The 27,285-nt window shown below is 36.2% G+C and overlaps 2 protein-coding genes across 3 annotated transcripts in view; both read left to right on the top strand.

Annotated features, from left to right (window-relative positions):
- Positions 1–14,823, top strand: part of LOC140447897 (uncharacterized) — a 32,238-nt gene extending 17,415 nt beyond the window's left edge. The window contains exon 5 of one of the 2 annotated variants that reach the window (XM_072540817.1): positions 12,554–14,823. In XM_072540817.1, coding sequence (XP_072396918.1) covers positions 12,554–12,729 — 176 coding nt within the window. In that variant the 3' untranslated portion in view covers positions 12,730–14,823. Of the gene's footprint in view, positions 1–2,563; positions 2,840–12,553 lie in introns of those variants that run through there. The other variant, XM_072540818.1, reaches the window with a different exon arrangement.
- A 5,015-nt stretch (positions 14,824–19,838) lies between these two features.
- Positions 19,839–20,213, top strand: LOC140449078 (uncharacterized). Its single transcript, XM_072542221.1, has one exon. The coding sequence runs from the start codon at positions 19,839–19,841 to the stop codon at positions 20,211–20,213; it is 375 nt and encodes a 124-aa protein (XP_072398322.1).
- The last annotated feature ends 7,072 nt before the right edge of the window (positions 20,214–27,285 follow it).

Raw genomic sequence — 27,285 nt, 5'->3', positions numbered from 1 at the left:
ATATACAACAGATGATTAAGCTTCGCTACAACAGTATTGTTATTTTTGATGCTAAAACCTGAGTGGAGTTCAGTAGATGAGATAATGGGTTCATCGCTAAACAGAACCAAAGAGGACTCGACGAGTCCCCCTAGAAAAGGCCTCGGTTAATTGGGATATCAGTTTCGATGTTGTTTTCACCGGGTATATGAAGGTGAATTTTAGTCTTCCACTCCGTCATTATATGCTTTCAAAAGGTTACTATATTACCATCGACTTTATATATTTTCAATATATCTATAAGCCATTCATGCGATACTGAATCAAAGGTCTTCTTGTAGTCAATGAAGGCGGTGAAAAGGTTTCTTTTTTTGTGTACGCCTGGTTGGAAATGTGGATTATAAGTTGTACATGGAACCCTTAGCGCATCCTTTCTGTTGAGGCTCTATGATATTGTTTTGAGAACAGTGTTGGTAGATACGCTAGGTTACATAGGATATGACCAATTTGTACAAAGTTGGAAGAAGTAATTGGGCGGTACTTGGTTGAATCTTGGGTATTATTTTGATCCTTCGGTATTAGATAAGTCGTTCCCTGGGTAAGAAATGGTGGTATTTCCTGCGGATTAAAAATAAGATGAATAATTAACACTATTAAAAGCTCGTAGGTTAAGGAGCTGCGTAGCGCAAGCGGTAGGATGCTTGCCTCGCATGCCGGTGGTCCGGAGTTCGAATCCTACCGCCGGTAAGAACAACTAGACATTTTTAAAAATGTCTATAGGCCCCAGGTCGACTCAGCCTGAATAAAATGAGTACCTTGGGTAAAAACAGGGGTAATAATAGGCGGTTGAAGCGTAGCACTGGCCATGTTACCTTCCTTGTATACCGTAGGCCCAAATATAGCAGACTACCCTGCTATACTCCCAAAGCCGCGAAGCGGTACAAAACGGGAGACTATTATATTAAAAGCTCGTGTACACTCCAAAACTTCTTTAGCCAGAAGTTTTGAACTCCGTCTGACCCAGGAGATTTCCAGTTCCAGTTATTTCCAGTTTCCTTGATAATGTTCGAGACTTCTTCAGTGGTGAAAGGTTCATAGGGAATATTACTGTTCTGTTGACAGTTGTTCGTCGATTCTTCAATCCATCCAGCATTGTTGTTATGAGTAGCTGGCGTTGAAAGTTGGTATCATGGAAAACTCATGAATTTCTTCTTGGCTTGGGTAGGATTTATTTATATTTTCACAGTGGAATTCAGTTTCCTATAGAAAGCCTTCTCTGCATGCTCAAAAAGTATATTGCCACATATCCGGTTGTTACTAACTTTGTATCTCCTTAGGCGACCTGAATAAACGGAGAGTTTTTGTTTTAATGTGCCCAGGTAGTGTTGAGCTGTGTTGTTTTCTGGATCATGTTGTGAGTCTCTTGGAATGTTCATAATTATTTATTCAGCTCTTTTAACTAATTTTCTAGTTATTACTCCTCGAATGTATTACATAATTTGTCCAGACATTAATTAATATACTATTATTAAATATATGTAATCGGCCTAATCAACCAAATTTAGTCGTTGGACTACATTAGCCTTTTTCCCAATAGAATTAAGTTCTCTAATTAAGTCATCCAATTCACGTTAATCCGTTTCTTTTAAATCTCATTTTTCACGTAATATATTTAAGTATCCCACTTCTGACACCAATTTAATGTTTTCTTACTATAACACTGAAAACACAATTAATTTATTTACTGAACGGTACAAATTTATTTTATCGATTAACTCTAATTGTAATCGCTCTTATATATGGTGCGCCTATGCTTCTAGCTTTCAATAGAAATCTCTCGGCGTCTCGCTTCGAACGTTCGAATCATTTCGTGACATCAGAACATCGTAAAACGCCGTTAGAATCGTGGATGAGTGGCGTTGCAAAGGCTTGGACGTAACAATACCCAATTTAGATAAACTTTTGGAATTTTATATCGAATCTTGTCTCATCGAAGTGTATCTTTTATTACTTCACATTTAAAAAATTGGCTTCAGGACATGAAAAGATATTTTCTATCTAAAAAGCTAAAGATTAATTAATATTTGCTGTTATGTGATATGTGGTAAACAGCAACAGAATTAGCTCAATTTATTACCGAAATGTATGTAAAGTTCCAATTTCTTGGTTTGGTGATGAATTAATAGTAATGCGAGAAAATCTTTCCACAATCAAGATAATTGCTGATGTTACAAAGGAATATAGTGAGTATAAAAAGTTTAAGAAGCACTACAAATCAACAATATCATTAAAGAAAAAATAAAAAACTGGCTTATGAGAATTTCTTTTCCAATTCAGAAAATTATCTCGTGACAGTTATAAATTATCACAGAAATAAATTTCAAAATAAAAAAGTCTGTCCAAGCGCGATTACATCAAAGGATTTTAATAATTACTTTACTTCAGTAGCCAAACATATTAGAAGTTCTTTTAATTCCAAAAATGAAAATGTAGCCATAGATTTTTTGAAAGATGTACTGTTACGATAAAAATCCTGGCCTAAAAATAACCGTATTATATTATGACTAATGCTGTTCTGTTTTAGAATATACGAGACCTTTCGAATAGCTGGCATAAACTCCAAGTAATAAAAAAACTGGTTCCATTCGAATCTTCCGGAATTAGGCCTGTCCATTCGAGGCGAAACCAGGTCAATTGAGGTCAAAATCCATGGGATTCTAGAGCAGCTGTTTTCGTATAAATATGGAGGAACTTTTATTTTGAAAACAGTTAATTCGGACGACGCGCTCGCGATAAAATGTTACGTTCGCTTTTTAATAAATTATGTATGTTTAGTGAAAATAAATAAATATCAGTCATTGTGCTTTTTAATGAATTAAGATAAGAACAAGACATTATAAATTAAAGACTTAACAATTAATAAATTCACAACAAATGGTGTCAGAGTGAGATCGAACATAAATTAGACTTATAATAATAATACAAGTGAATATAAAATAAATTGTGAAAATGGCTACGATTTATGAGCTGACAGTGACTAATTTAAGAAGACATCTTGAAGACAGAGAATTAGCTTCTACCGGAAAAAAGGCTGAGTTAGTCCAACGACTAAAGAACGCTTTGCTAGAAGAAGGACTAGATCCAGAGACTTATATATTTGAAGATGCTGTCCTCTCGTCGATTTCGAAAGTTTCCGGCGACATCGCATCATTAGAGAACAAAGTTTCCGACGATATTTCGAAAGTGTCTTCTGATGTAGCCAAAGTTTCCGGCGACATCGCATCATTGGAGAACAAAGTATCCGGCGACATCGCTTCTTTAGAAAGCAAAGTTTCTAACGAGATTTCTTCTCTGGAAAGCAAAGTTTCTGCTAACATCTCTAAAGTCACTTCTGAAATATCTGCTCTTGACGATAGAGTGTCTTCGCTAAAAAACCAAGTTGCTGCCGATAAGTTGGCCTTCGAAGAAAAGATTAAAGAGATGGAAAGGAAGATGGAAGAAACAGGGACAGCAGAGAGAGGTAACAATCCGATTACAGTGGAGATAAAAGAAGACGAGACGAAATTTAAGTTGGAGACACGGCCGAAATTTGAAGGAAGTGGAGGTTCTATTCATGTTAAAGTCCCAACTTTCGACGGAAAATCATCATGGAACAACTACATGAAACAGTTCGAATCAGCCGCAAGAGCAAATGGATGGTCTGAAAAAGAAAAGGCTGTAAACCTGACTATCGCTCTTCGAGGAGATGCCTTAGATGTGCTTCAGACCATAGCCGTAGAGGAGACCGATGATTTCGAACAACTGAAGAAGAGGTTAAATATGCGATATGGCCACGAACATTTGGAGCATGTATATCAGTCACAGCTTAAAAATCGTAGACAGAAGAAAGATGAGGCTCTTCAAGAATATGAGGTAGATATTGCCAGATTAGTACGATATGCTTATCCAACAGCTCCCGAAGACATGATGGAAAAATTGGCCGTTCAAACGTTTATTGATGGTCTTCGTGATCATGAAATGCAGAGAACACTACGATTAGCTCGTCACAAGACGCTGGTTGATGTCCTATCCGCCGCCCTCGAATACGAGTCAGCTACGCAGGCCTCTGGCGGGTACAGTAAAGTTAGGACTGTAAAAGAGGAAGGAGATGAAGATAAACTTGACCAGCTCGTTAATATGATGAAAAGCATGACATACAAGAAAACGAAGACCATCAGATGCTGGAATTGTGGCGAAATAGGACACGTACGAAGCTCCTGTAAGCACCCTAGGTACGACGCAAATCAAGAAACTCACCATCAGGAAAACTAGAACGGGTCAGCCTTAGGGGGGCAGCTTCGACCCAGAACTTTTCCAAAGACCCTCTCATACTAATAGCTTCTTTGAAATGTCGTGAAGATAGTGTATATGTAGATGGAGACATAAATGGTAAAAAGCATACGTTGTTGGTGGATACCGGAGCGACCAGAACCATTATACGCCCGACAGTTATAAACAGCCGAAAGAAACTGTTACCAACGAGGTTGCGACTTCGGACCGCTACAGGTGAAAATGCTAACATTCATGGAGAAATCCAGGTACAATTGGGAATTGGAGCAGAAAAGTTCGTCCATACTGTTATAGTTGCTGACATCGAAGAGGATGTTATATTAGGAATGGACGTAATGAATATGCATGGATTCCAATTGGATTTTAAGAATAAGGTAATCAAAGTTGGCAACGAAGAGGTATTTCTCCATCCACATAATGACAACACTGTGCAAGCAGCCATTACAGAAGATACAGTCGTGCCTGCGAGAAGCGAAACGATCATAGTAGCGCGACTACAGGGAATTGTAGACGAAGGGACACCTGTTATGATGGAGCCTTGGAACCACGACGATGAGGTTGGCCGTGGAATCATAATTGGAAAGGAATTGGTGACTTCGGCCAAAGAAATTCCTGTGAGACTTATCAATGTCAACGACTACCCAGTGACCATCAAGAAAGAGACAAAGGTAGGAACTTGTGTACCTGTGACATCCATAATCCGTCAGGCGACAACATCTGATAATTCCAACGACAAATTCGACCAAATGGTTGCAGTTGCAGGACAGTCTCTAAATCAGATGGAGAAAAGGAAATTAAGGGAATTTCTTCGGCAGTATCGTGATATTTTCGTACCGAAAGGAGGAAAGACGGGAAGAACTACCGTTGTTAAGCATAAAATTGATACTGGTAATGCTAAGCCAATTCGTCAAACAGCTCGACGATTACCACAGGCGAAGAGAGAGGAAGCTGAAACGATTGTTCAGGAAATGAAGAAAGACGGGGTGATAGAACCTTCTACGAGTCCATGGGTCTCTCCGGTGGTCCTGGTTAAGAAGAAAGACGGAACGACGAGGTTCTGTGTGGATTACCGTTTGCTGAACAACGTTACCAAGAAAGATAGTTATCCTCTGCCTCGGATCGATGACACATTGGACACATTGGCTGGAAGTAAATTGTTTTCTACTTTAGATTTGAAGTCTGGATACTGGCAGGTAGAAATGGACCCAGTCGATAAAGAAAAGACAGCCTTCACCACAGGATCTGGATTGTGGCAATTCAACGTTATGCCATTTGGACTCTGTAATGCTCCTGCGACATTTGAGAGGCTTATGGAAAATGTGTTGAGAGGGTTATCTTGGAAAACATGCCTGGTTTATTTGGATGACATAATCGTCTTGGGGGAGACATTCGAAGAACATCTGAAGAATCTAGAAAACGTTTTTAATCGACTTAAAGCTGCCCAATTGATGTTAAACCCCAAGAAGTGCCAGCTATTTCAAGGTAAAGTCAATTATCTGGGTCATATAGTCAGTAAAGAAGGAGTGGCCGTGGATAAGGGAAAAATCGATTCCATTAAGGAATGGCCAAAACCAACTGACAAACATCAAGTGAGAAGTTTTCTTGGACTATGTACTTACTACCGGAGGTTTATTAAGAAGTTTGCAGATATCGCTAAGCCATTAACGCGACTTACGGAGGAAGCAAGAGATTACCGCTGGGATACAGACTGCCAAAATGCCTTTGAGACCTTGAAAAAGCATTTAATAACAGCACCAATTTTAGGGTATCCACTGCCAGAAGGAGAGTTCATCTTAGATACAGATGCAAGTAATGTGGGAATTGGAGGAGTGCTGTCTCAGATTCAAGGAGGACAGGAACGAGTCCTCGGATATTTTAGTAAAGTTCTTTCAAAACCTGAGCGGAATTATTGCGTCACGAGAAGAGAACTTCTGGCAGTAGTGAAATCAGTAGAGCACTTCTATCAATACCTCTATGGAAGAAAGTTTCTAATCCGAACCGACCATGCCGCCCTTAAGTGGTTGATGCAGTTTAAGAATCCAGAGGGTCAGATAGCCAGGTGGATCGAACGACTCCAAGAATACGATTTTAAGATTGAGCACCGGGCCGGAGTTAGCCACAGAAACGCTGATTCTCTTTCCAGAAGGCCATGCTCAGCAGAGTGTTCCCACTGCAACAAAACGGAATCCAAGGAAGCAGCAGTGCTAAGAACGACGATTGTCAACGACGACTGGACGCCTACTAAGATCAGGGAAGAACAAGAGAGAGATCCAGTTATACAGAAAATCCGAAAATGGAAAGAGGAAAACCGTCGACCACCTTGGCAGGAAATATCAAACCTATGCTCAGTAGTTAAGACGTATTGGGCCCAGTGGGACTCATTTATCATCGAAGATGGCTTGCTTAAACGAGTCCTGGAAAATGATGACGGTTCAGAGAAGAGAAGACAGTTGGTGATCCCAAAGAGCAGAATAGCCGAAGTACTTCGTCAGTTACACGACAGTCCATCGGGAGGGCATTTTGGTGTAAGGAAAACCCTTCAGCGAATTCGGGAACGGTTTTATTGGATGAACAGTTCCGACGATGTAAAAGACTGGTGTAAGAAATGTACTATTTGTGCCACGAGTAACGGGCCTTACCGAAAAAGGAGAGCTCCTATGAGACAATATAATGTTGGAAGCCCGTTTGAAAGAATAGCTTTGGACATCGCTGGGCCATTTCCAGAAAGTGAAAATGGAGGCAAGTACATGCTGGTAGTAATGGATTACTTCACTAAGTGGGTCGAGATTTACGCACTTCCAGACCAGAAGGCCGCCACCGTTGCAGATAAGTTGATCCAAGAATATATCAGCCGATTTGGAGTGCCTTTGGAGATCCATAGTGACCAAGGCAGGAACTTCGAAAGCGATCTATTCCAAGGAATATGTGATAGACTAGGCATGAAGAAAACAAGAACTACAGCATATCATCCGCAATCTGATGGTATGGTAGAACGGATGAATAGGACAGTTGGCAAATATTTGACAAAGATGGTGTCCGATCATCAGCGAGACTGGGACCAATACCTTCCGTTCTTCACAATGGCCTACAGATCTGCTGTTAACGAATCAACAGGCCAGACACCAGCGAAAGTCCTATTCGGACGCGAAATGCGACTACCTTGTGATCTAGAGTTTGGGTGTCGACCTGGAGAAGATGTAGCAGGTGAAGATTATGTGATCGAATTACGAAGAAGAATGGACGATGTACATGAGTTGGTCCGTTCCCACCTTCAGATCGCTAGCGACCGAATGAAGAAACGGTACGATACACAAGCCGAAAAGGGTTGCTTTAAGAAGAACGACAAAGTATGGCTGTATAATCCCAAGAAGCGAAAAGGTTGTTCTCCCAAATTGCAGCAGTTTTGGGAAGGTCCATACCTCATTATGGAGAAGATCAACGATGTCATCTACCGAATAAGCAAGATTCCGAAGGGAAAGCCGATGATAGTACACCATAACCGGCTGGCGTCTTTCGAAGGTGACCACGACGTAGATGAAGAAGTGGAAGTAAACCAAGTCCACGATGTGTCTGACCTCACGTTTGAGGAATTCATGGGTGCCTATGGAGGTACCGGTAAAGCGAGACATGGTGTTACCACTGAAGAAAAGCAAGATCTACTAGCGCTCCCCGATGACTACTCGCTGGCCCTCACCATCCCGGCCAGTATCAAAGACGCACCAGGGTTGGCATCCGTCTTTCGAAGGAAGTTTGGTCGAGTTGCAGAACTTCAATGCCAGGTGCCAGCTCCCGGTAAAACCTTGAAACTCCAAGATGCATCACGTTACCTTTTCTACCTGGTAACAAAAGACACTGCCCGTGACCAACCTACCTACCGAGATGTATGGGAAGCCTTACTTCAATTGAGAGAGCACGTACTAGAGTCCGACGTGCAAAAGTTAGCCATGCCAAAGTTGGAGTGCCGCCAATTAGATTGGAGGGTTATCCGAAATATGGTGGAGGAGATCTTCAAAGACACCGAAGTCCAGGTGTTAGTCTGTTGCAATCCGCATAGTTACTGGTGCGGAGAGAAAACCGTCCCTTGTCATTTTTATACAACTGGAAGTTGTAAAAGAGGGTCCAGTTGCCGATACCAGCATACAGTTCCGGTTCCAGTCCCGACAAGGTTCCAGGAGGAACCATCTTTTAAGAGGGGGGCAATGTTACGATAAAAATCCTGGCCTAAAAATAACCGTATTATATTATGACTAATGCTGTTCTGTTTTAGAATATACGAGACCTTTCGAATAGCTGGCATAAACTCCAAGTAATAAAAAAACTGGTTCCATTCGAATCTTCCGGAATTAGGCCTGTCCATTCGAGGCGAAACCAGGTCAATTGAGGTCAAAATCCATGGGATTCTAGAGCAGCTGTTTTCGTATAAATATGGAGGAACTTTTATTTTGAAAACAGTTAATTCGGACGACGCGCTCGCGATAAAATGTTACGTTCGCTTTTTAATAAATTATGTATGTTTAGTGAAAATAAATAAATATCAGTCATTGTGCTTTTTAATGAATTAAGATAAGAACAAGACATTATAAATTAAAGACTTAACAATTAATAAATTCACAACAGTACACTCTCTTTGCCACTCTTTATTTTTATTACCTGTTAGTGATGCTGAAATCAGGAATGTTTTGCATAGATTGAATTTTTATTTCTTAAACAAAAAAATGATTGTGGAAACAATCGATATAATTATAGACAAATTAATTATACTTTATAATAATTGTCTTACTGAAGGGATTTTCAAAGATGTATTAAAAGTAACAAAAGTGCTACCAGTGTTCAAAAAGGGAGCTTTAGATGAAATTGGAAATTATCGTCCCATCTCAATCATTGCCATTTTTGGTAAAATTTTTGAGAGTATTCTAAATGTTCGTTTGATAGAATATCTAGAAAAACACAAAGTACTTCATTGTAATCAATATGGCTTCAGAAAAAATATAGCACTACACTAGCTATACAGAAAATTATGAGAGATGTAGTTGATGGCTTGGAGAAAGGTCTTTTGTGTCTTTGACATTGTGTGACTTATCCAAAGCTTTTGACTGTGCATGAATTACTGTTGGAAAAAATGCATAAATACGGTATTAGGGGAAACACTCTTAATCTATTTAGCTCATACTTAAATAGAAAACAGGGAGTTTTTCTTAATAACAGCTATTCTGAGTTTAACACTGTTGAATATGGGTTTCCTCGAGGTTCGATGTTAGGACCCACTTTGTTTCTTATTTATCTGAATGATTTATTTCACTATATTTTTCCTATAAAACGGGTTTGCTTCGCAGACGATACTACTCTCATTAATACTGATATTATCAAGTATATTTTTAATAAGTAACATAGTTTATATGGTTCCTAAAAGTACCTTTAGAATGTGCTACTTTGCATTATTCCATAGCCATTTACAGTACGGAATAACGGGTAATTCTTGTCACGCAGATCGAATTTTTAAACTACAAAAAAAAGTAGTGAGGATACTTGCAAGAGCAAAGTATAGGGGACACCGTAAACCCTTATTTCTGGATTTAGGTATTGTGCATATAGGGTATATTATATATATATATATATATATATATATATATATATATATATATATATATATAGAGTGAAGGTAGTGGCATAATACCTAAATCCAGAAATAAGGGTTTACGGTGTCCGCTATACTTTGCTCTTACAAGTATCGTCACTACTTTTTTTTGTAGTTTAAAAATTCGATATTAGAGGCTGATTGAAATTCATGTCAACAAAGGTAAGTTTAACATAAACTTCAACTTCCATGATCACAATACGAGATCTAGAGATGCTGTTAGAGCACAACGTTTTAGGTTGACAAAGAGGTGTTGATGTTGGTTTGTATAACTTTTTGCCAGATGAAATCAAAAGTCTTCACTTATTATCGTTTAAGCTTAAAATCAAATCACACTTTTTAAAACATTGTTTCTATTCAAAAACGGAGTACCTAAGCTTTTACACAATAGTACTAGTTTGATCAGCGTACAGTAGAAGCCCGGTTAACCGAAATGAAGGGGGGAGAGCGGTTTCGGATAACCAATTTTTCGGTTAAGCCGTCATATGCTAAAAATAAACACGGCGTATAGGAAAAATGAATTTACGAACAATGTCTATATATACTGTAGTATGTACAGTACAGTAATACAGTATTTTATTACAGCTATACAAAATATTTAAAATACAATACATAATGGATTGCTAATACATAGTAGGCTACTAGAGTATGTACTGTATAAACTGAACAACTTAAGTTACTACATCATTGTACATTACTTAATACAGAAGTCAGTAATTTTTGTTTGTGTTTCGTAAGTCCTTCACATTGTTTTCGAACGGCGATGTTCCGTCTTCTTTTAATTAGAAGGACGTCAGTAGGAGTCGCTTCGCTACATTGTTCCACGACGACCCATTCGTCCACGTCAGTAACATGCGATCCAGGGATGCGATGAACCACCTCTGTCAAATTATCAAAACTTTCAACTTCTTCTTTACCTAGTGCATCATAAGTGTTTCATCTTTAATGTTAGCCCAAGCTTCCGCACACCAATAAATCACATGTTTCATGTTAATTGCCTTCAGCGCGTCATTGCTGAGTTTATTTTGTGTTTCACAATCTTGTAGAATAGTTCTCAACAAGAGTCCTCGATAGTGGCACTTGAATGTTTCGATCACTCCTTTATCAAGGGGCTGAATAAGGGACGTTACATACGGGGGAAGAAAGAGAACAACAACGTCTTCTTTTTTTAACTCGTTGGGATGTGAGAGCGCATTATCTATCAATAAAATAGCTTTTTTTGGCAAACCTTTTTCAGCTAAAAACTTTTCAACTTGCAGTACAAACTGTTTCAAAAACCATTCTTCAAATAATTCACTGGACATCCAGGCACTTTTTTGAGCTCTATAATATATTGGCAAGGCGTTTGGTACAATTTCCTTCAGAGCTCGAGGTATTTTTGATTTTCTGATGCACATTGGTGGAAGCCTATGAGCGCCAGAGGCATTTGAAGCTAAGAGAAGTGTTATTCTTTCCTTTTTCATCTTGTGACCGGGGGCAGATGTTTCCGCTGCTGAAGCTAAAGACTTTTTAGGCAACATCTTAAAATTAACGTCAGTCTCATCGGCATTGTAAATCTGATCCTTACTGTAGCCTTCAGTATAATCTGCAAACATAGTTTTAAAATCATCTACCGCGTCTGAATCGGCAGATAACTTTTCACCGACAAGTTAAGTTGACGGATTCCATACCTCTTCTTAAAACGACCTAACCAACCTGAGCTGGCACAAACATTTTTTTCTTCGTCACCTAATAACTCTGCTAACATTTTAGCCTTTTCTTGCAGTAAGGGTCCTGTTAGTGGCATGCCTTTTTCTCTTTGTTGCGTGAACCATATGAATAAGGCCTCGTTCACTTTTTCAAAATCTGACGCCTTCAAAGTTTTTCTGTTGCCGTTTTTTAAGACTTGCTCTAAAAACTTAGGTTTAGATTTTACCCAGTCCGAGACAGTAGACACGTCAACTCCGTAGTTAGCCGCAACAGTCTTTAGCAAACAACCGTTTTCAACTTGTTTGATAGCAGTTAACTTATCCGCAAAAGAGATAACAACACGCTTTCGCTTTGATGCCAGCGCACTCACACACAACTTTACTTAACATGTACTGAACAAAAAACACACTCGTAAAAACTCATAAACTATACACAACCGCAACACGTTAATTAACAGCTCTACTGTGACATTGACTGAGGACGAGGAATGGGAAAATTGCCTGACTGGGGGGAGAGACAGGGGTACGTCTGTCGCCTTGCCCGCATTACCGATTATTCATGTAGGCAGTGCGTCGGCGGAGCGCCTCGCTTTTTAAATATTTACGTTCCGGTTGACCCGGGTTCCGGTTAACCCGATTTCGGCTGACCGGGGTTCCACTGTATTTGCCTATTATGTCGATATTTCATATTTTTATTTAGTGTGTTTGTCGTTTCTTAAATTATTAATAATAAATATCTGTTTGTAATATTAAAATTCGCAAAAAATTTATATGTATGTATTTAAAAATTGTCACTAATCCTTTGACTTGTCAAAAACAAAACTATCTTTGTATATTGACTAAATAAATTCTATTCTATTCTACACTTTCCCCACGCAGTGATTATGTCACCAAGTTTACTCATACGCTTAACTTTTTTTAGAACAAAATATAAAAGTGGAAGAAAAGATGGAGTTCGATGTAAATGAAATAGCCGAATTTGAAAATTCTCTTAGTCTTACCTCCCACTTATCGGAAGAAATAACAACCGAAGAAGTTCCTTTAGATGTTTTAATGGATGTTGAAGTATCGAAAATTAGTGATACCGAGTGCAACTGATATTTATTTAATTTGTAATTTAACTTATGTACATTTATTCCCTTTTTGTATATTTTGTATGTTTGCTAGGCATTGTTGTTTTATTTAAATCTAAATCAGTTTTCCTCTTGGACTGTTTAGAAAATTAAAGGTTTGCTCAAAACTATTCAATTTATTATTTTGTAATACGTTAGATGTTATGCAAAAATCGTCTAGCCCGCTAAAATTTATTATAAATGAATATGATATTAGTACAAGTGAGGAATCAGATTGCTCAATTGTCTAAAACCAATCCTCTGTGTTCGGCTGTTAAACAGTTTTTTCCATGCAAATCATCATTATCATCCAGCCTCCACCCACTGATACTCTTACTTCTATCGCCATCTAATGTACCCAACACCTATCCAGTTTTTATTTAATTTACCAAATCGTCTCCATTGCGTTGTCCGTCGTCCGACACTTCGCTTTTTATCACGAAGTCCGCACTCCAGGATGATGCTTTCATGCTTTAACAGTTTATTAGTTTTGCATCGGATACATCGGATCATATCAAATTTTTACTATAAACAGCGAGCAAAAGTACGTGTTAACGAACAGCTGTCAGAAGAAATTGAAATTAGATGTTGAGTGAGACAGGGATGCGTATTGTCGCCAATTCTTTTAATGCCTACTCCGAAGAGATCCTGAAAAACGCTCTTGAGGGTGAAACAGCTGGAATAAAGGTAAATGGAGTTTCCATTAACAACATTAGATATGCGGACGACACTGTGATCTTAGGATCCTTTATGGAAAAGAGTATGGTCTAACAATGAATGTCAAGAAGACGAAATTTATGAGAATATCGGAAACTCAAAGAAATAACGAGAATCTTCTAATAAACGGAACCAACGTCGAACAAGTGGACAAATATGCATATCTGGGAACAATGATTAACCCCACAAATGGTTGCATTCAGGGGATCAAAATCAGAATAGAAAAGGCTAGAGCAAATTTCAACAAAATGAGAAGAGTGCTACGAGAATGCAAGGGAAAAACAAACGAGGAAGACCAAGAGTTAGGTGGGTAGACGAAATCAGAAAAGAAGTTGAGAAGAAAGGATTGACATGGGAAAGTGCACGAAATCTAACACAAGACCGGATAGCATGGAGACAACAGTACAAATCTTAACCCCATCAGCCTTACACCTAACGGTAGAAAGGCTTAGGACTAAGTAAGTAAGAGTGCTATGAAATGGAATCTTGGACCTTGAATGCGATATCAATGAAAAAACTGGAATCATTCGATCTGTGAATGTATAGAAGAATTCTGAAAATATCGTGGACAGAACACGTCACAAACAAAGAGGTTCTGAGAAGGATGAATAAAGAAATAGAAATTTTAAATATAATTAAAACAAGAAAATTGGAATATCTCGGACATATTACACGTGGAGAGAAATACACCTTGCTCCAATTGATTATGCAGGGAAAGATCCAAGGAAGGAGAAGCATAGGGAGGCGTAGAATGTCATGGCTGCGCAACCTGAGAGAGTGGTACTGATGTACATCAAATGAACTTTTCAAAGCAGCCGTCTCAAAAGCCCGAATAGCTATGATAATTGCCGACCTCCGCCGCGGAGATGGCACTTGAAGAAGAAGATCGGATACATCTAATATGGTTTAAATAATTTACTTTGTTTAGTTATTTTATATATTGTCTCCGGGTTTACAATACCTTCACTGTCTAAATGGAGCTTTTTATAATCAAAAGATTGTCGCATCTACAAGCCATATGCCTTATGTAACACAGTGTAAAAAATCTATATAAATAACTTCTAAAGACGAGGCAACCTTAAAGACCTCTTTTTTAGTGTAAATTTAGACAGATGTTACATTGGAGGTATTGTACGCCCGGCGACGATATCTTCCTTTCACCGTCTATAAAAGTCTTAGATTTATAAGTTTCGGTCATAGATTTTCCTACAGTTTTCCTTTAGCCAAGCTATAATTGTCTAAATCTTATCAATAGTCCAGTCGTCAGAGAGTTCACCCCTAAAAATCATATGAACAAGCTGAATTTTGCCAAGGATATTAATTTTGGAACCCCAAAAAAGTTTACCATTTTTACTCCCGGGCTTCCCCCTAAAACCCCCCGCGTAGGGGGGTAAAAACGCAAAAAAATCGATTTATCAAGAATCTGTACGCCACAGAAAAAAAAAAGTTAGAATAATAAAATAAAAAAAGTAGCTGAGATAATTTTAATCAAAAATATTTATCAACAGTTTTTGTGTAAAATTAACCGTTCTCTCAGAAACAACGCTTGAAGCGACCGTCAATTTTGATGTCAGTTACGTGCGCGAAAACAATGTTCAATAAAATTTGTATCAGCTCAACGGTACAAACAAATTTGATATCTTTTGATGCAAGTGTTCTATCAACAAAAATCAAGATGCGTTTTAAAGATAAATGGTGCATCTTTCCCTCACTTTTTATAAAGGTGTTAAATAAACGTGGCGCGATTTTTGCAATTTTTTACGATTTTCGTGAGATTAATAAAATTGATCACTTTCATAGATCAATTGTTGTAAAATTTCCATTTTTAGAGATCAGTCTTTAAAATCTGTGACATGAAATTTTAATTTTGAGTTGTGGTAACAAATATGAGGCATTTGAAATGAATAAAAAACGTAGAATTTAATGTTTTATATTTCAAACAATCGCACGTCATGGGAAATGCCTCCAAGAAAACAGTTTTGGGTGTGGCAGAAGTTTGGTTCTTTTGAAAAACGTACTATTTTAATTGAAAAAAAAGTTTTAAACGTTTTAGATTGTTTGTTATGTGAAAGTTTATATTCAGCGTTTTTTAAGCATATTTCAAATGCCTTACGTCTGTTGCTAAAACTCAAGACTTAAATTTCATTCTATAGGCTTGGAAGGTTGGGATTTAGTAATCGAAACTTTATTTAACACGTTTATTTAACACCTTTATAAAATCTGAGTTTACTTGCGGCAAAATACAAAAATTGCATTCGAAAGATGAACTCTTTGCCTTTAAAACGCATTTTGATTTTTATCCATAGAAATCGCGCATGTAACTGACATTCAAAATCGACGGTCGCTTCAAGCGTTGTTTGTGAGAGAACGGTTCATTCTACACAAAAAGTGCTAATAAACATTTTTGTATAAAATTATCCCAGATACATTTTTTATTTAAAACATTTTTTCTTTCTTGGATTCTTGGTAAATCGATTTTTTTGCGTTTTTACTCCCCTGCGAGGGGGGTTTTAGGGGGAAGCCCGGATGTAAAAGTGGTAAACTCTTAGACCCAAAATTAATATTCTCGGCAAAATTCAGCTTGTTCGTATGATTTTTAGAGGTTGAGTGGCATTTTCGTCTCTGACGACTAGAATACAATAGAATATGGAACTTATTAAAATTGTATTGTTTTGAAATTTCAATTTGGATTGGAATTGATTGGTACTATGTATTATAGCAATCTGGTTCCTCTTTATTATATACAGAAAGTTTGAGCGCAAGGATGGCTTAATTTATGTTACAGGGTTGGAACTCCAAGAAATGTATATAAAACGAATACACCTTACAACACTGCAATTTTATTGTACTTCTGCTCATTGCTTTATAAAAGTAACTGCTCCTCTACCAAGATATCATATAATACTACATCGCTTTAATTTGCTAAATATTTCTTTCAGTATTAACTTTTAATTGCCGTTCTGTACTTAATTTAAATTGTTCATTGAATCCTTATAGTTTAGAAACATTACCTTTTACAGCTTCAAAGGATCCCAGCACTTTTCTTATGTAAAAGTAGTTTCAGTTAAATTGGCTGAAATTTGGTCATGCTGATGAAAAGTTATCGTTGCGCCAATACTCGAAAATCAATTGTTTCTGAGTTACAAAGGTTCAAAGTATCGGTTTTTAGCCCATTTGAATAATACATACTTGTAATATATAGGATGTTTGTAAATAACTACAACTAACTTCAGGGAGCGATTCTGGAAAAAATAATCGCAGTTTGTTATATAAACGTTTTCCCAGATACGGGATGTTGAAATTTTAGTTTTAAGAAGTACATAGTTATTTCCCATTTTGAAGACTTCTTATATCTCGGTATGATGTTTTTGCACGGGCTCGAAATAATTGTTGCTGCTTCTTCTTCTTCCTTCTTGTATGTAGGCTCTAAAGCCTGTCTTTTCTTCAATATTAGCCTCCTAAATCGTTTAAATTAGCGCATTATCTTTTTATTGGTCTGCCAAGACTTCTTCGTCCATTTGGTGACTTATCTCATGCTATTCGTACTATCCTATCCTCTACCATTGTACTAATGTGTTCGTTCCACTCCTGTTTCCGTTTTGTCACCCATCCATTTATGTCTTCTATATTGGATGCTCTTACGTTTTCGCTTCTCTCCCTATCCAACAGACTTTTCCTTGATATTCGTCGAAGTATTTTGACCTCTGGTGTTTCTAGTAGTCGTCTCGTTTTAGATGTGTCAGATCTTGTCTCCGCCGTGTATGTTAACATAGGTCAAATTGCTGCTTTATAGGTTATTGTTTTTGTGTCTTGTCTTAGGTGTTTGTTCTTGCAGATTGTGTCATTAAGAGATCCCTCCGCTTTACTTGATTTTAAGCTTTGTTGTCGTACTTCTTCTTCAACATCTACGTAACTAGTTATATCTATTCCCAGATAACTAAACCTTGCTTCCTGCTTTATTATTTTCCCATCAATTTCGATTTTACATCGTAGTGGGTATTTAGATGTTGTCATACATTTGGTTTTTTTCTGCTGATATTATCATATTGTATTTCTTGGTTGTTGTATTGAAGATGTATGTTAATCTTTGAAGCTCGTCTTCTGTCTCGGCGATTAATGCGGCGTCGTCTGCATAACATAATATTTGGATTTCTTTTGTCCCTATTCTGTAACCATGACCTTTACGTACTGCTTGTATTGTTTCGTCCATTATTATATTAAAGAGAAGTGGGCTTAACGAGTCACACTGTCTGACTCCGCTTTGTACTGGTGTACACTGTGTTAGTTTTCCATTGATCTTTGCCTGTATTCGATTATGGAAGTAGATGTTTTCGATGGTTTGTATAATATTGATTGGTATGTTTCTTTTATACAGAAGGTGAAAGACGTCTTTGACTTGGATGCGATCGAAAGACTTTGTTAGGTCTATAAAACATAGATATGCTGGTTTATTGTACTCGATGGCCTTTTCTGTGATTTGACTTAGTACAAATACGGCGTCTACGCAGGATCTTCCGGATCTGAATCCTTGTTGTTCATCTGATAAAGTTGTTAGTTTATTGATTTTATTGGTTAGGACTTTTGTGGTAAGCTTAAGTGCGGTGTTCAGTAGATTTATACCTCTATAATTGTGGGGTCTTCTTTATCTTCTTTCTTGAACATTGGTATTATTTTGCTGTTTCTCCATGCGTCTGGTATCTTGCAGTGCAATATTAGTTTTTGTATAAGTTTTGTCATCTCTAGGGTTATACTTTCTCCTCCGTGTTTTAAAACCTCGTTGGTTATTCCTGGTCCTGGTCACTTTCTATTTTTTAGTGAATTTATGGCTGTCTCTACTTCCTGAAAACTGATTTCTATTTCGTGTCTTAATTCAGGTACTTTATTGTGTTGATTATTATTTTTTTTCCTTTAAATAGTTCCATCAGGTATCTTTCCCATTCGTCTGCTGGTATGTTATTGTATTATTAATAATAATATTTAATAATTTTTGCGTGACACGAAATATCGAGACGCATAGCAAACTGTCATTATTTATTTATGCAGAATCACTCCCTGAAGTTTGTTGCACTTGTATACTAACACCCTGTATAGTATACAAACACGTAATATTCAAATTTATTAATAACCGACACTTTGAACCTCTGTAACTCAGAAACAATTGATTTCTGAGTCTTGGGACAATGAGAAATTTTGATCAGCATGACCTCTTTGCAAACCACTTTTACATAAGTCTTTTCTAAACGATAATAAAATGAAGTTTCATGTTTTTCAGTATGATTGGTGTTATCAATCTCAAAACTTTGATAATCTCCAGTTGTTCTTCTAAATTTTCAGCTAATTCATGAAATTGGCCATAATTAGATATTTCCACAAAAAAATAGTTTGGTTCCTCTCTGTCGGCCTTATTTGAAAGCATACGAGCCCTAACAACTAAATGTTCGGACAAACGAAAATTTATTGAAAACGTTCATCTTCACAACTTTGCTTATTAAACCAAAGAACGAGATCTTTGGTTAAACTCTATCATTAATAACAAAAAATTGAAATGGTTCGGTATCTATAAACTCTGAATGGCATTGTGACAACTAAATGTTTAGACAATTTAAGAAATTACTACTTTAATATGGAGTTACATCGCCACTCGCCTTTACAACCGCGGCAATTATGGCTGGCATTGTTCGTACTAAGGATTTTCACAAGTCTGAGTCGAAACTATCCCATAATTCACTAACTTACTCTTCAAATCGGCAACGGTTCTCTGGGGATCATTACGCAATTTCTGTTTCATCTTATGCCACAATGTCTTAATAAAATTAAGGTCTGGAATGTTCGAAGGCCATAAGAGCACTTTAATGTTATTGTCTCCAAATCATTTTTAAGTTGTTTTAGCTGTATGGCATGCAGCATCGTCCTACTGGAATATAAAATTCAAGTCCAGGTAGAGATGGTGAGCACTTGATACAAGACTATTTTTCAAAATTTCTTGATATTTTAATTGCTACTTAATTGTGCCTTCCACCACTTCATATCATTCTAGACTAGCTAGTGACACGAACACCCAAATCATAATTCCTTTGGGAAAACTCACACTTTTTTTTAAGGCAATTTTTAAGGAATGCTTCATTTTTAGTTCTGATAACCCGTTTTCGAAAGTTTCTCAAATATCAAATTTCAATTCGTCACTGAATATGACTCTGGATCAGTCATCAACGGTCCATGAAATCTTCGATCTTGGCGAATTGAAGCTGTTGCTTAAAGTTTTTATGGACCGTTGATAACTTTGCGTGGAAGATTTTCAAAAACGGGTTATCAGAAGTAAAAAAGGAAGCATTGCATAAAGATTGCCTCAAAAGAACTCTGAAGTTTCTCAAAGAAATTATGATTTGGGGCTCCATGTCATCAGTGGGTCTAGGAAGATATGAGGTGGTAAAAGAAATAATTAACTCAGCAGAGTATCAAGAAATTTTGAAAAATAATCTTGTACCAAGAGCTCACGATCTCTACCAGAATTTGAATTTTATATTCCTACAGGACGGCACTGCATGCCATACAGCTAAATTAACTACAAAATGGTTTGGAGACAATAAAATTAAAGTCCTCTCATGGCTTTCGAACAATCAAAACCTTAATGCTATTGAGACATTGTCGCATAAGATGAAACAGAAATTGCATAATGATCCCCAGAGAACCGTCGCCGATTTGAAGAGAAAATTAGGTGAATTATGGGATAGTATGACTTATGTAAATCCTTGAGACGAACAATGCCAGACAGAATTGCCGCGGTTGTAAAGACGAGTTGCGATGTAACTCCATATTAAAGTAGTAATTTCTTAAATTGTCTGAACAGTTAGTTGTCACAATGTTATGCAACATTTTCGTTTATTTTGCCGCCAACGCTGCACTTCAAAGTTCGTAGAGACCGAGAACTTTGGTTAAATATGAAAGATCGTGAAGATGAACGTTTTCAATTCGTTTGTCCGAACATTTAGTTGTTAGGGCTCGTAGTAATCAATGCCATGTTAAATTATATATATCCACTTCTTTGACTTCCAACGCTGTGGTAACTGTGTAATCCATATCATATAAATGTAATTGTAATAGTGCATGTAAAGTGGTAAACTGTTTTGGTCACTAGAATTAATGGAAAACCAGTCGTCAAAATCAAAATTTATTATGCAAAATGCTATGTTTAATTTATACACATTAAATCACTTAGGGGTTTACATAGGTCTTGTATTTTCAAAAAATTGATATATTTTTAAATGAAAGTATAGTTCATATGAAAGTATAGTACTTCAAGAATATTCACACCAAATTCGAAGTCAATTCGAGCAATATTACCGGAGTTATATAGATTTGAATACCGCGCGTTCGGTACGTGCGCTCTCAGTTTAAAAAGTTCAAACGCGTTTTTCTCGAAACTTTGTTTTCCGTGCGGTAGGCACGATTTCTCGAGAACGAATCGACCGATTTTGCCGAAACATGGCACAGTTCATCTTTATAGTATTGTTTGGCGATTGAAAAAAAAAATGAAGTAAGTTTTTAAATAAGTTTGAATGAATTTTCGTCTCATATTTTTTAGCATTTTTCCGAATCTCATCGTTGTTAAATCATATAAAATAAGAACGATTCAACCGATTGAAAATTCCTTCGTTCAATCAGGAGACAATCGTCAAGATTAACCGTGCAAAGTTTCAGCAAAATCGGTCGATTCGTTCTCAAGAAATCGTGCCGACCGCACGGAAAAAAAACGTTTCGAGAAAAACGTGTTTGAATTTTTTAAACTGAGAGCACATTAGTACCGACCGCGCAGTATTCAAATCTCTATATTCACATCTGATGTGAATACGCTTGAAGAACTATACTTTCATATGGAATAGAAAAAATAAATTGATATTTTGAAAATGGAAGACCGATGTAACACCTTAACTTAAGCCAGTAAGGCTTTAAAATTCAGGAAAATATAATAGGTGCAAAAAAATTTTGAACACCATATTTAAATTAATAATTTTATTTTAATTTATTTACTTAAATTTATCGTTATTTATTTGTCTATTTATTTATTAATAATTATACGTAAACCTTTTAGAAAAATGTTCACATTGAAATTAAATTAGTTGATGCAAATGCATGTTTGCTCAACTCAAGAAGGCTTGACCGCCCTGGCCAATTAGTGTTCAGTTGTCGAATCGGTTTTCAGAATCGGTACATCAGGTAGAAATAGTTTCATGCCATATACGCCTATCGCCAGCCTTTTATTTATAAAATATTTCTCACAACAGTGAATTTTATTTTAGTGGAGAAATTTCTCTTAGGGCTCTTATTTCGAGTTAGTTAAGTACTGTGATATTTTACTCGCAATTCTTGTTAAAGTTGAGGCACTCTGGAATACCTTAATTTTTGAGATTTTGGACCTGTTTTTGAAATAAGTTGTTTCCACATCTATTTTTTACAGTTTCTCTAATAATTATCAATTTATGGTTTCAGCAATTGCTGAATGTCGTAAATATGTCATCAACTATTATTTAATATGTAGGTCTATGGTAAATTTTATGTAAATATTGTTACACTTCCTTTTAATCACTTTTATTGATACAGCAAACAATATTACAATACTTGATAACAAATTCAACTGAACTACAGAACTATTCACATAACTCAATTACTACTACTACTTGAACTGCCAACTTACTGTTTATCTACATTTTCTGATGTTCCAGACTTAACTAGATATTTCGATGGCATTTAGAACATTCTATTGTGTATGTGTCTATAAAATTAGTATTTCTTGGGTTTATAACGAAATAAAAAGGGCTATTAAAATAGCAAAAGAAAATTGGTTTAGCTCGAAGTGTACAGAGATAGAGTCATTACAACAAAAACATGATTCATTTAACCTCCATAAAAAGATTAAAGAAGCGGCAGGCTTATATAAACACAAGAACACTGGATTCCTGACAGATAATCAGGGAAACATAGTACTGGAAATAGAGCATAAAAGGGATATTTGGATTAAATACGTGGAAAAAACTTTTGAAGATATACGAAGTAACACTGGTATTACAACAAACACCAATTGCGAATCTGGACCACCATTTACAGTCGAAGAAGTAAAATATGCCATCAAAAGCACCAAAGATGGTAAAGCAGTAGGCCCTGATCATTTTCACTCAGAATTCTTAAAACTTATGGACTATGATGGCATAAAATGGTTGACAAATATATTAACAATATATATGATACAGGCATAATTTCCCAAAAATGGTTAGTTTCAACTTTTATAAATCTTCCAAAAAAACCCAATGCGAGAAAGTGCGAAGACTAGAATTAAAGTCTTATGAGCCATTTACTTAAAAAATTTCTAAAGGTCATTCACAAAAGAATATATACAAAATGTGAGGAACAACTAACAAGAACACAATTCGGATTTCGTGATGCTCTGGGAACACGGGAGGCCCTTTTTGCTATACAGGTGCTATTTCAGAGATGCAGGGATGTGAATTGTGACATATACGTATGCTTTATAGATTACCAGAAGGCATTTGACAGAGTAAAACATGACAAATTAATGACTCTAATGCAAGAAATTGGAATTGACAACAAAGATCTTAGAATTATCAGAAACATTTACTACAATCAAACTGCCAAAATCAAAATAGAAGACCAGTTAACTGATAAAATTGCAATAGAACGTGGAGTACGACAGGGCTATATTTTGTCTCCATTGTTGTTCAATATTTATTCTGAATGGGTATTTAAGGAAGCATTAGACGGTTGTGCGAAAGGAATACTAATAAACGGTGAATGGTTGAATAACATTAGATATGCAAATGACACTATAGTTTTTGCCGATAATCTGAATGACTTACAGATATTAACAAATCGCATAACAGAAGTCAGCAACAGATACGGACTAGCTCTTAACATAAAGAAAACCAAATTTATGACAATTAGTAAAAAACCAATACTAAACGCTCACCTTACAGTCAACCAACAAAATATCGAAAGAGTCGAGCAATATACATATCTAGGCACCAATTTAAATAGCCAATGGGACCACTCAACAGAAATTAAACAGCGAATAATAAAAGCAAAAGCAGCATTCGTTAGAATGAGAACCATTTTCAACAGTCGAGACATATCATTAAAAACAAAATGCCGTCCATTGAACTGCTACATATTCACAGTTCTGCTCTACGGAATGGAAGCCTGGACACTGACTGTTGCATCTATGAATCGGCTCGAAGCTTTCGAAATGTGATGTTATAGGCGCATCTTACGTATATCCTGGGTTGACAGAGTTACTAATGTGGAGGTCCTGCGTAGAATGGGGAAAGAATGTGAAATTCTCATGACCGTCAAAACTAAATAGTTGGAATATCTAGGACATGTAATGAGAAATCAAGAACGTTACGGCCTTCTTCAGCTGATTCTCCAAGGGAAGGTAAATGGTAAGAGAGAACCGGGAAGAAGACGCATTTTCCTGGCTTCAAAATTTACGAAAGTGGTATAACACGACTACCACTGAACTGTTCCGCGCTGCAATAAACAAAGTAAAGATAGCCGTGATGATCGCCAACATCCGGAACGGATAGGCACTTTAAGAAGAAAAAAGATCTTTCTTAATATCAACATTTTATTAAAGCGATTTGGCTTAAATCGTAATATTTTAAAGTGTATAATCTACTGTTTCTTTTTGTACAATTACTTAAGGACTACCCTGTATAAAGATATATATATATATATATATATATATATATATATATATATATATATATATATATATATATATATATACATATGTACATATATACATAAATACATACATACAAAACCGCAAGTTTATTAGGGCTGCAGTCAGAATGTGAATTTTAATGTGAGGCTTAAGCTCGCAATCATCCGCTTGTTTATTATTTCACATTGAATATCCTATTACTACGAGGACTCCGGTGCATACCTTTTAAAACGGGTTATACGCTTGTCTGTTAGCATCCTTAGGGTGGTGATTCGAGTTTTTATTTAGTTTAGTTTTTTAGTATGCCGTTAGTTTTTTGTACGGAACGAGGGAAGCACTGTTCAGTTTGCAAGTTCTAATATAGAGAGCCAGGGATGTCAACTGTGATGTGCATGCATGTTTCATTGATTTAGAGAAGTACCACATGAGAAACTAATCGATATGCTAAAAATATCAGGACTCGATGGTAAGGATATAAGACTAATCTCAAACATATATCTCCAACAAAAAGCAACAGTGCGATTCGAAAATGAACTGTATAAAATCTTCACAGTCAGAAAAGGAGTCAGTCAAGGTTGCGTACTGGCGACAGCATTATTTAGCATCTACTCTGAAAACATTTTTAAAGAAGCCTTGGATGAATCAGAAGATGGTATTGCAGTAAATTGCCAACTCATAAACAATATTAGATATGCAGACGGTATCGTATTTCTAGCAGATATAAGCTCCAAAAGATGATGGGTAAAAAAATGTAAAAAATACTGCCTAAAACTAAATTGCAACAAGACAAAAATAATGATCATTAGTAAGAACACCAACATAACCGCCCAAATTACAATAAACGAAACACCATTAGAAAGAGTGGAGAAAATATGCTATTTGGGGTGAAATATTAAGGAGACCTGCGATCATAGCTACGAAATAAAAGCTCGTATTGAAAAAAGCCAGAAGCTCTTTTAATGGTCTTAGGAAGATTCTCTGCAACTTAATCTATAAGTATCAATATAAGCATAAGAATTCTTAGATGTTACGTCGTTAATATCTTTCTTTATGAAGTAGAACAGGCATTAACACCTGTAAAGAACAGAAAGTTGGCTTACTTCAGTCACATTATGCGTAATAGTAAATATCGACTTCTACAGTTGACTCTACAAGGCTAGATTAAGGGTAAGAGAGGCCCTGGACGTAGACGTATATTCTGGCTGGCCATTCTTAGGAAATGGACTGGTCTAACGTTAACTGATCTATTTTGATCTGTTGTGAATAGAATAAGATAGGTCAGTGTGGTCGCCAACATCACTAGAAGATAGGGACCTTTAGAAGAAATTTTTGTATACTCTGTGCCCAAATTTTCGTTCTACTAAAAGATAACTACAGTAGACATTAAACAAAAGATAGTTTGAATTTATTTATTTTATGAAATAAATGTTCTTTGGCTTCTACAGTGTGTAAATTTTAAAACTTACAATGGGCTATATCTCACGAACAAAAGCTGATATCGAAAAATACTTGACACCGTTTCTAGGATAGTAAGGGGGAACTAAAAGACATGAAAGAGAACTCACCCCCATCAACCTCCTAGGTCCCTCCCTCCACAGCCAAAAAAGTTTTAAATTGCAAACCCCTACTTGTGATACATCATTGAAAAAACTATAAAAATGCTATCCAATGGTATAAATAATAATTATACAGGGTTATCCTAGAAACGGTTTTAAGTATTTTTCGATATCAGCTTTTGTTCGTGCGATATAGCCCATTGTTTTAACATTGACACACTGTATACTGTTGATGTATATTATAAATTCCGTACTAGACGGCCGAAATAATTATAATAACTATAGAATGAGTTACTAAGTTGTCGGAAAAAAATATAAAACATTTGGCCGGTTGAAGTGTATAATTCAACGTTTGCGTTAATGCCTGCGTCAGGATATAAAGTATTACAGGAGGCGTTCTTGAATACGTTTGATAATTTATCATCTTTACTTCCTCACTTTACAGTAGTGTAGAAAGTTTTTTTAAAGAGGTTTTTTTTAATATTTTTCTCGTACTGGACCGAATGAACGAATTATTAATTAGAATATTTATTGTATTATATTTTCATTTATTTTTTCTAGAACACTCCGTAAGAAGTGTACTTCTTTATAAATAAAACGTATAAAATATTCAGGTTGGACAATTTTTGCTTAACGTGATATATGTCATATTTATTTAAATATTCATATTCAATCAATTTGTTGAGATTAATTAATTTGTATATAAATATTTATATAATACGTAACCGTTGTTTCATTTATTTCTTTTGCATTTGCAGGCCCACCAAAAATTTTGTTTTTTGTAGATTTCTGGCGACAGGAGGCATAAGTGTTAAATATAATAATTTATTTATATTCAATATCTACTCTTTTTCTATTCACAGCGCTATAGTGCATTGCAAAGAATCCAAAATAATAATAATGGGAGACTTCAACGCCAAAATTGGAAGTAAGATTGAAGACTCTGAAAGCAAGATTGGAAATTTTGGATTCGGCACAAGAAACACAAGAGGAGAAAAACTTATGGAATTCCTGAAACAAGAAAACATGTATGTTATGAATACCTTCTACAAAAAGAAACCTAACAGAAAGTGGACATGGGTCGCACCTAACGGAACTACCAAAAATGGAATAGACTATTTTCTCTCAAACAACAAAGGAATATTTTAAGACGTCACAACAATAAACAACGTAACAACGGGAAGTGACCATCGTATAGTTAGAGCAAAAATAAATATTAACATGAAAGAAGAGAGAAAAAGGATTTAAAAAAAACAACGAGGATAGATGCCTTTAAACTAAGAACAAATGAAGAGCAATTCCGAGAGGTCTTAGCGGATAAGTTCGAATCTGATCCTTCACATAATCAAGATCAAATTGACGAGATTAATAAAAACATAAATAAAAACCTTCTCGCAGCAGGACTACAGGTCGCAAAGAAAACAAGGACTAAAGAAGACAAAATAAGCAATGAAACTAAACAGCTAATGACGAAAAGAAGACAACTACTAGCGTAAAACAAACGCCATACTCAAGAATACAGAGAACTTAATAA

Source organism: Diabrotica undecimpunctata, chromosome 8 (genome assembly GCF_040954645.1).
Source record: "Diabrotica undecimpunctata isolate CICGRU chromosome 8, icDiaUnde3, whole genome shotgun sequence".
Lineage (NCBI taxonomy): Eukaryota > Metazoa > Arthropoda > Insecta > Coleoptera > Chrysomelidae > Diabrotica > Diabrotica undecimpunctata.
This window is presented reverse-complemented; position numbering and strand designations above follow the sequence as displayed.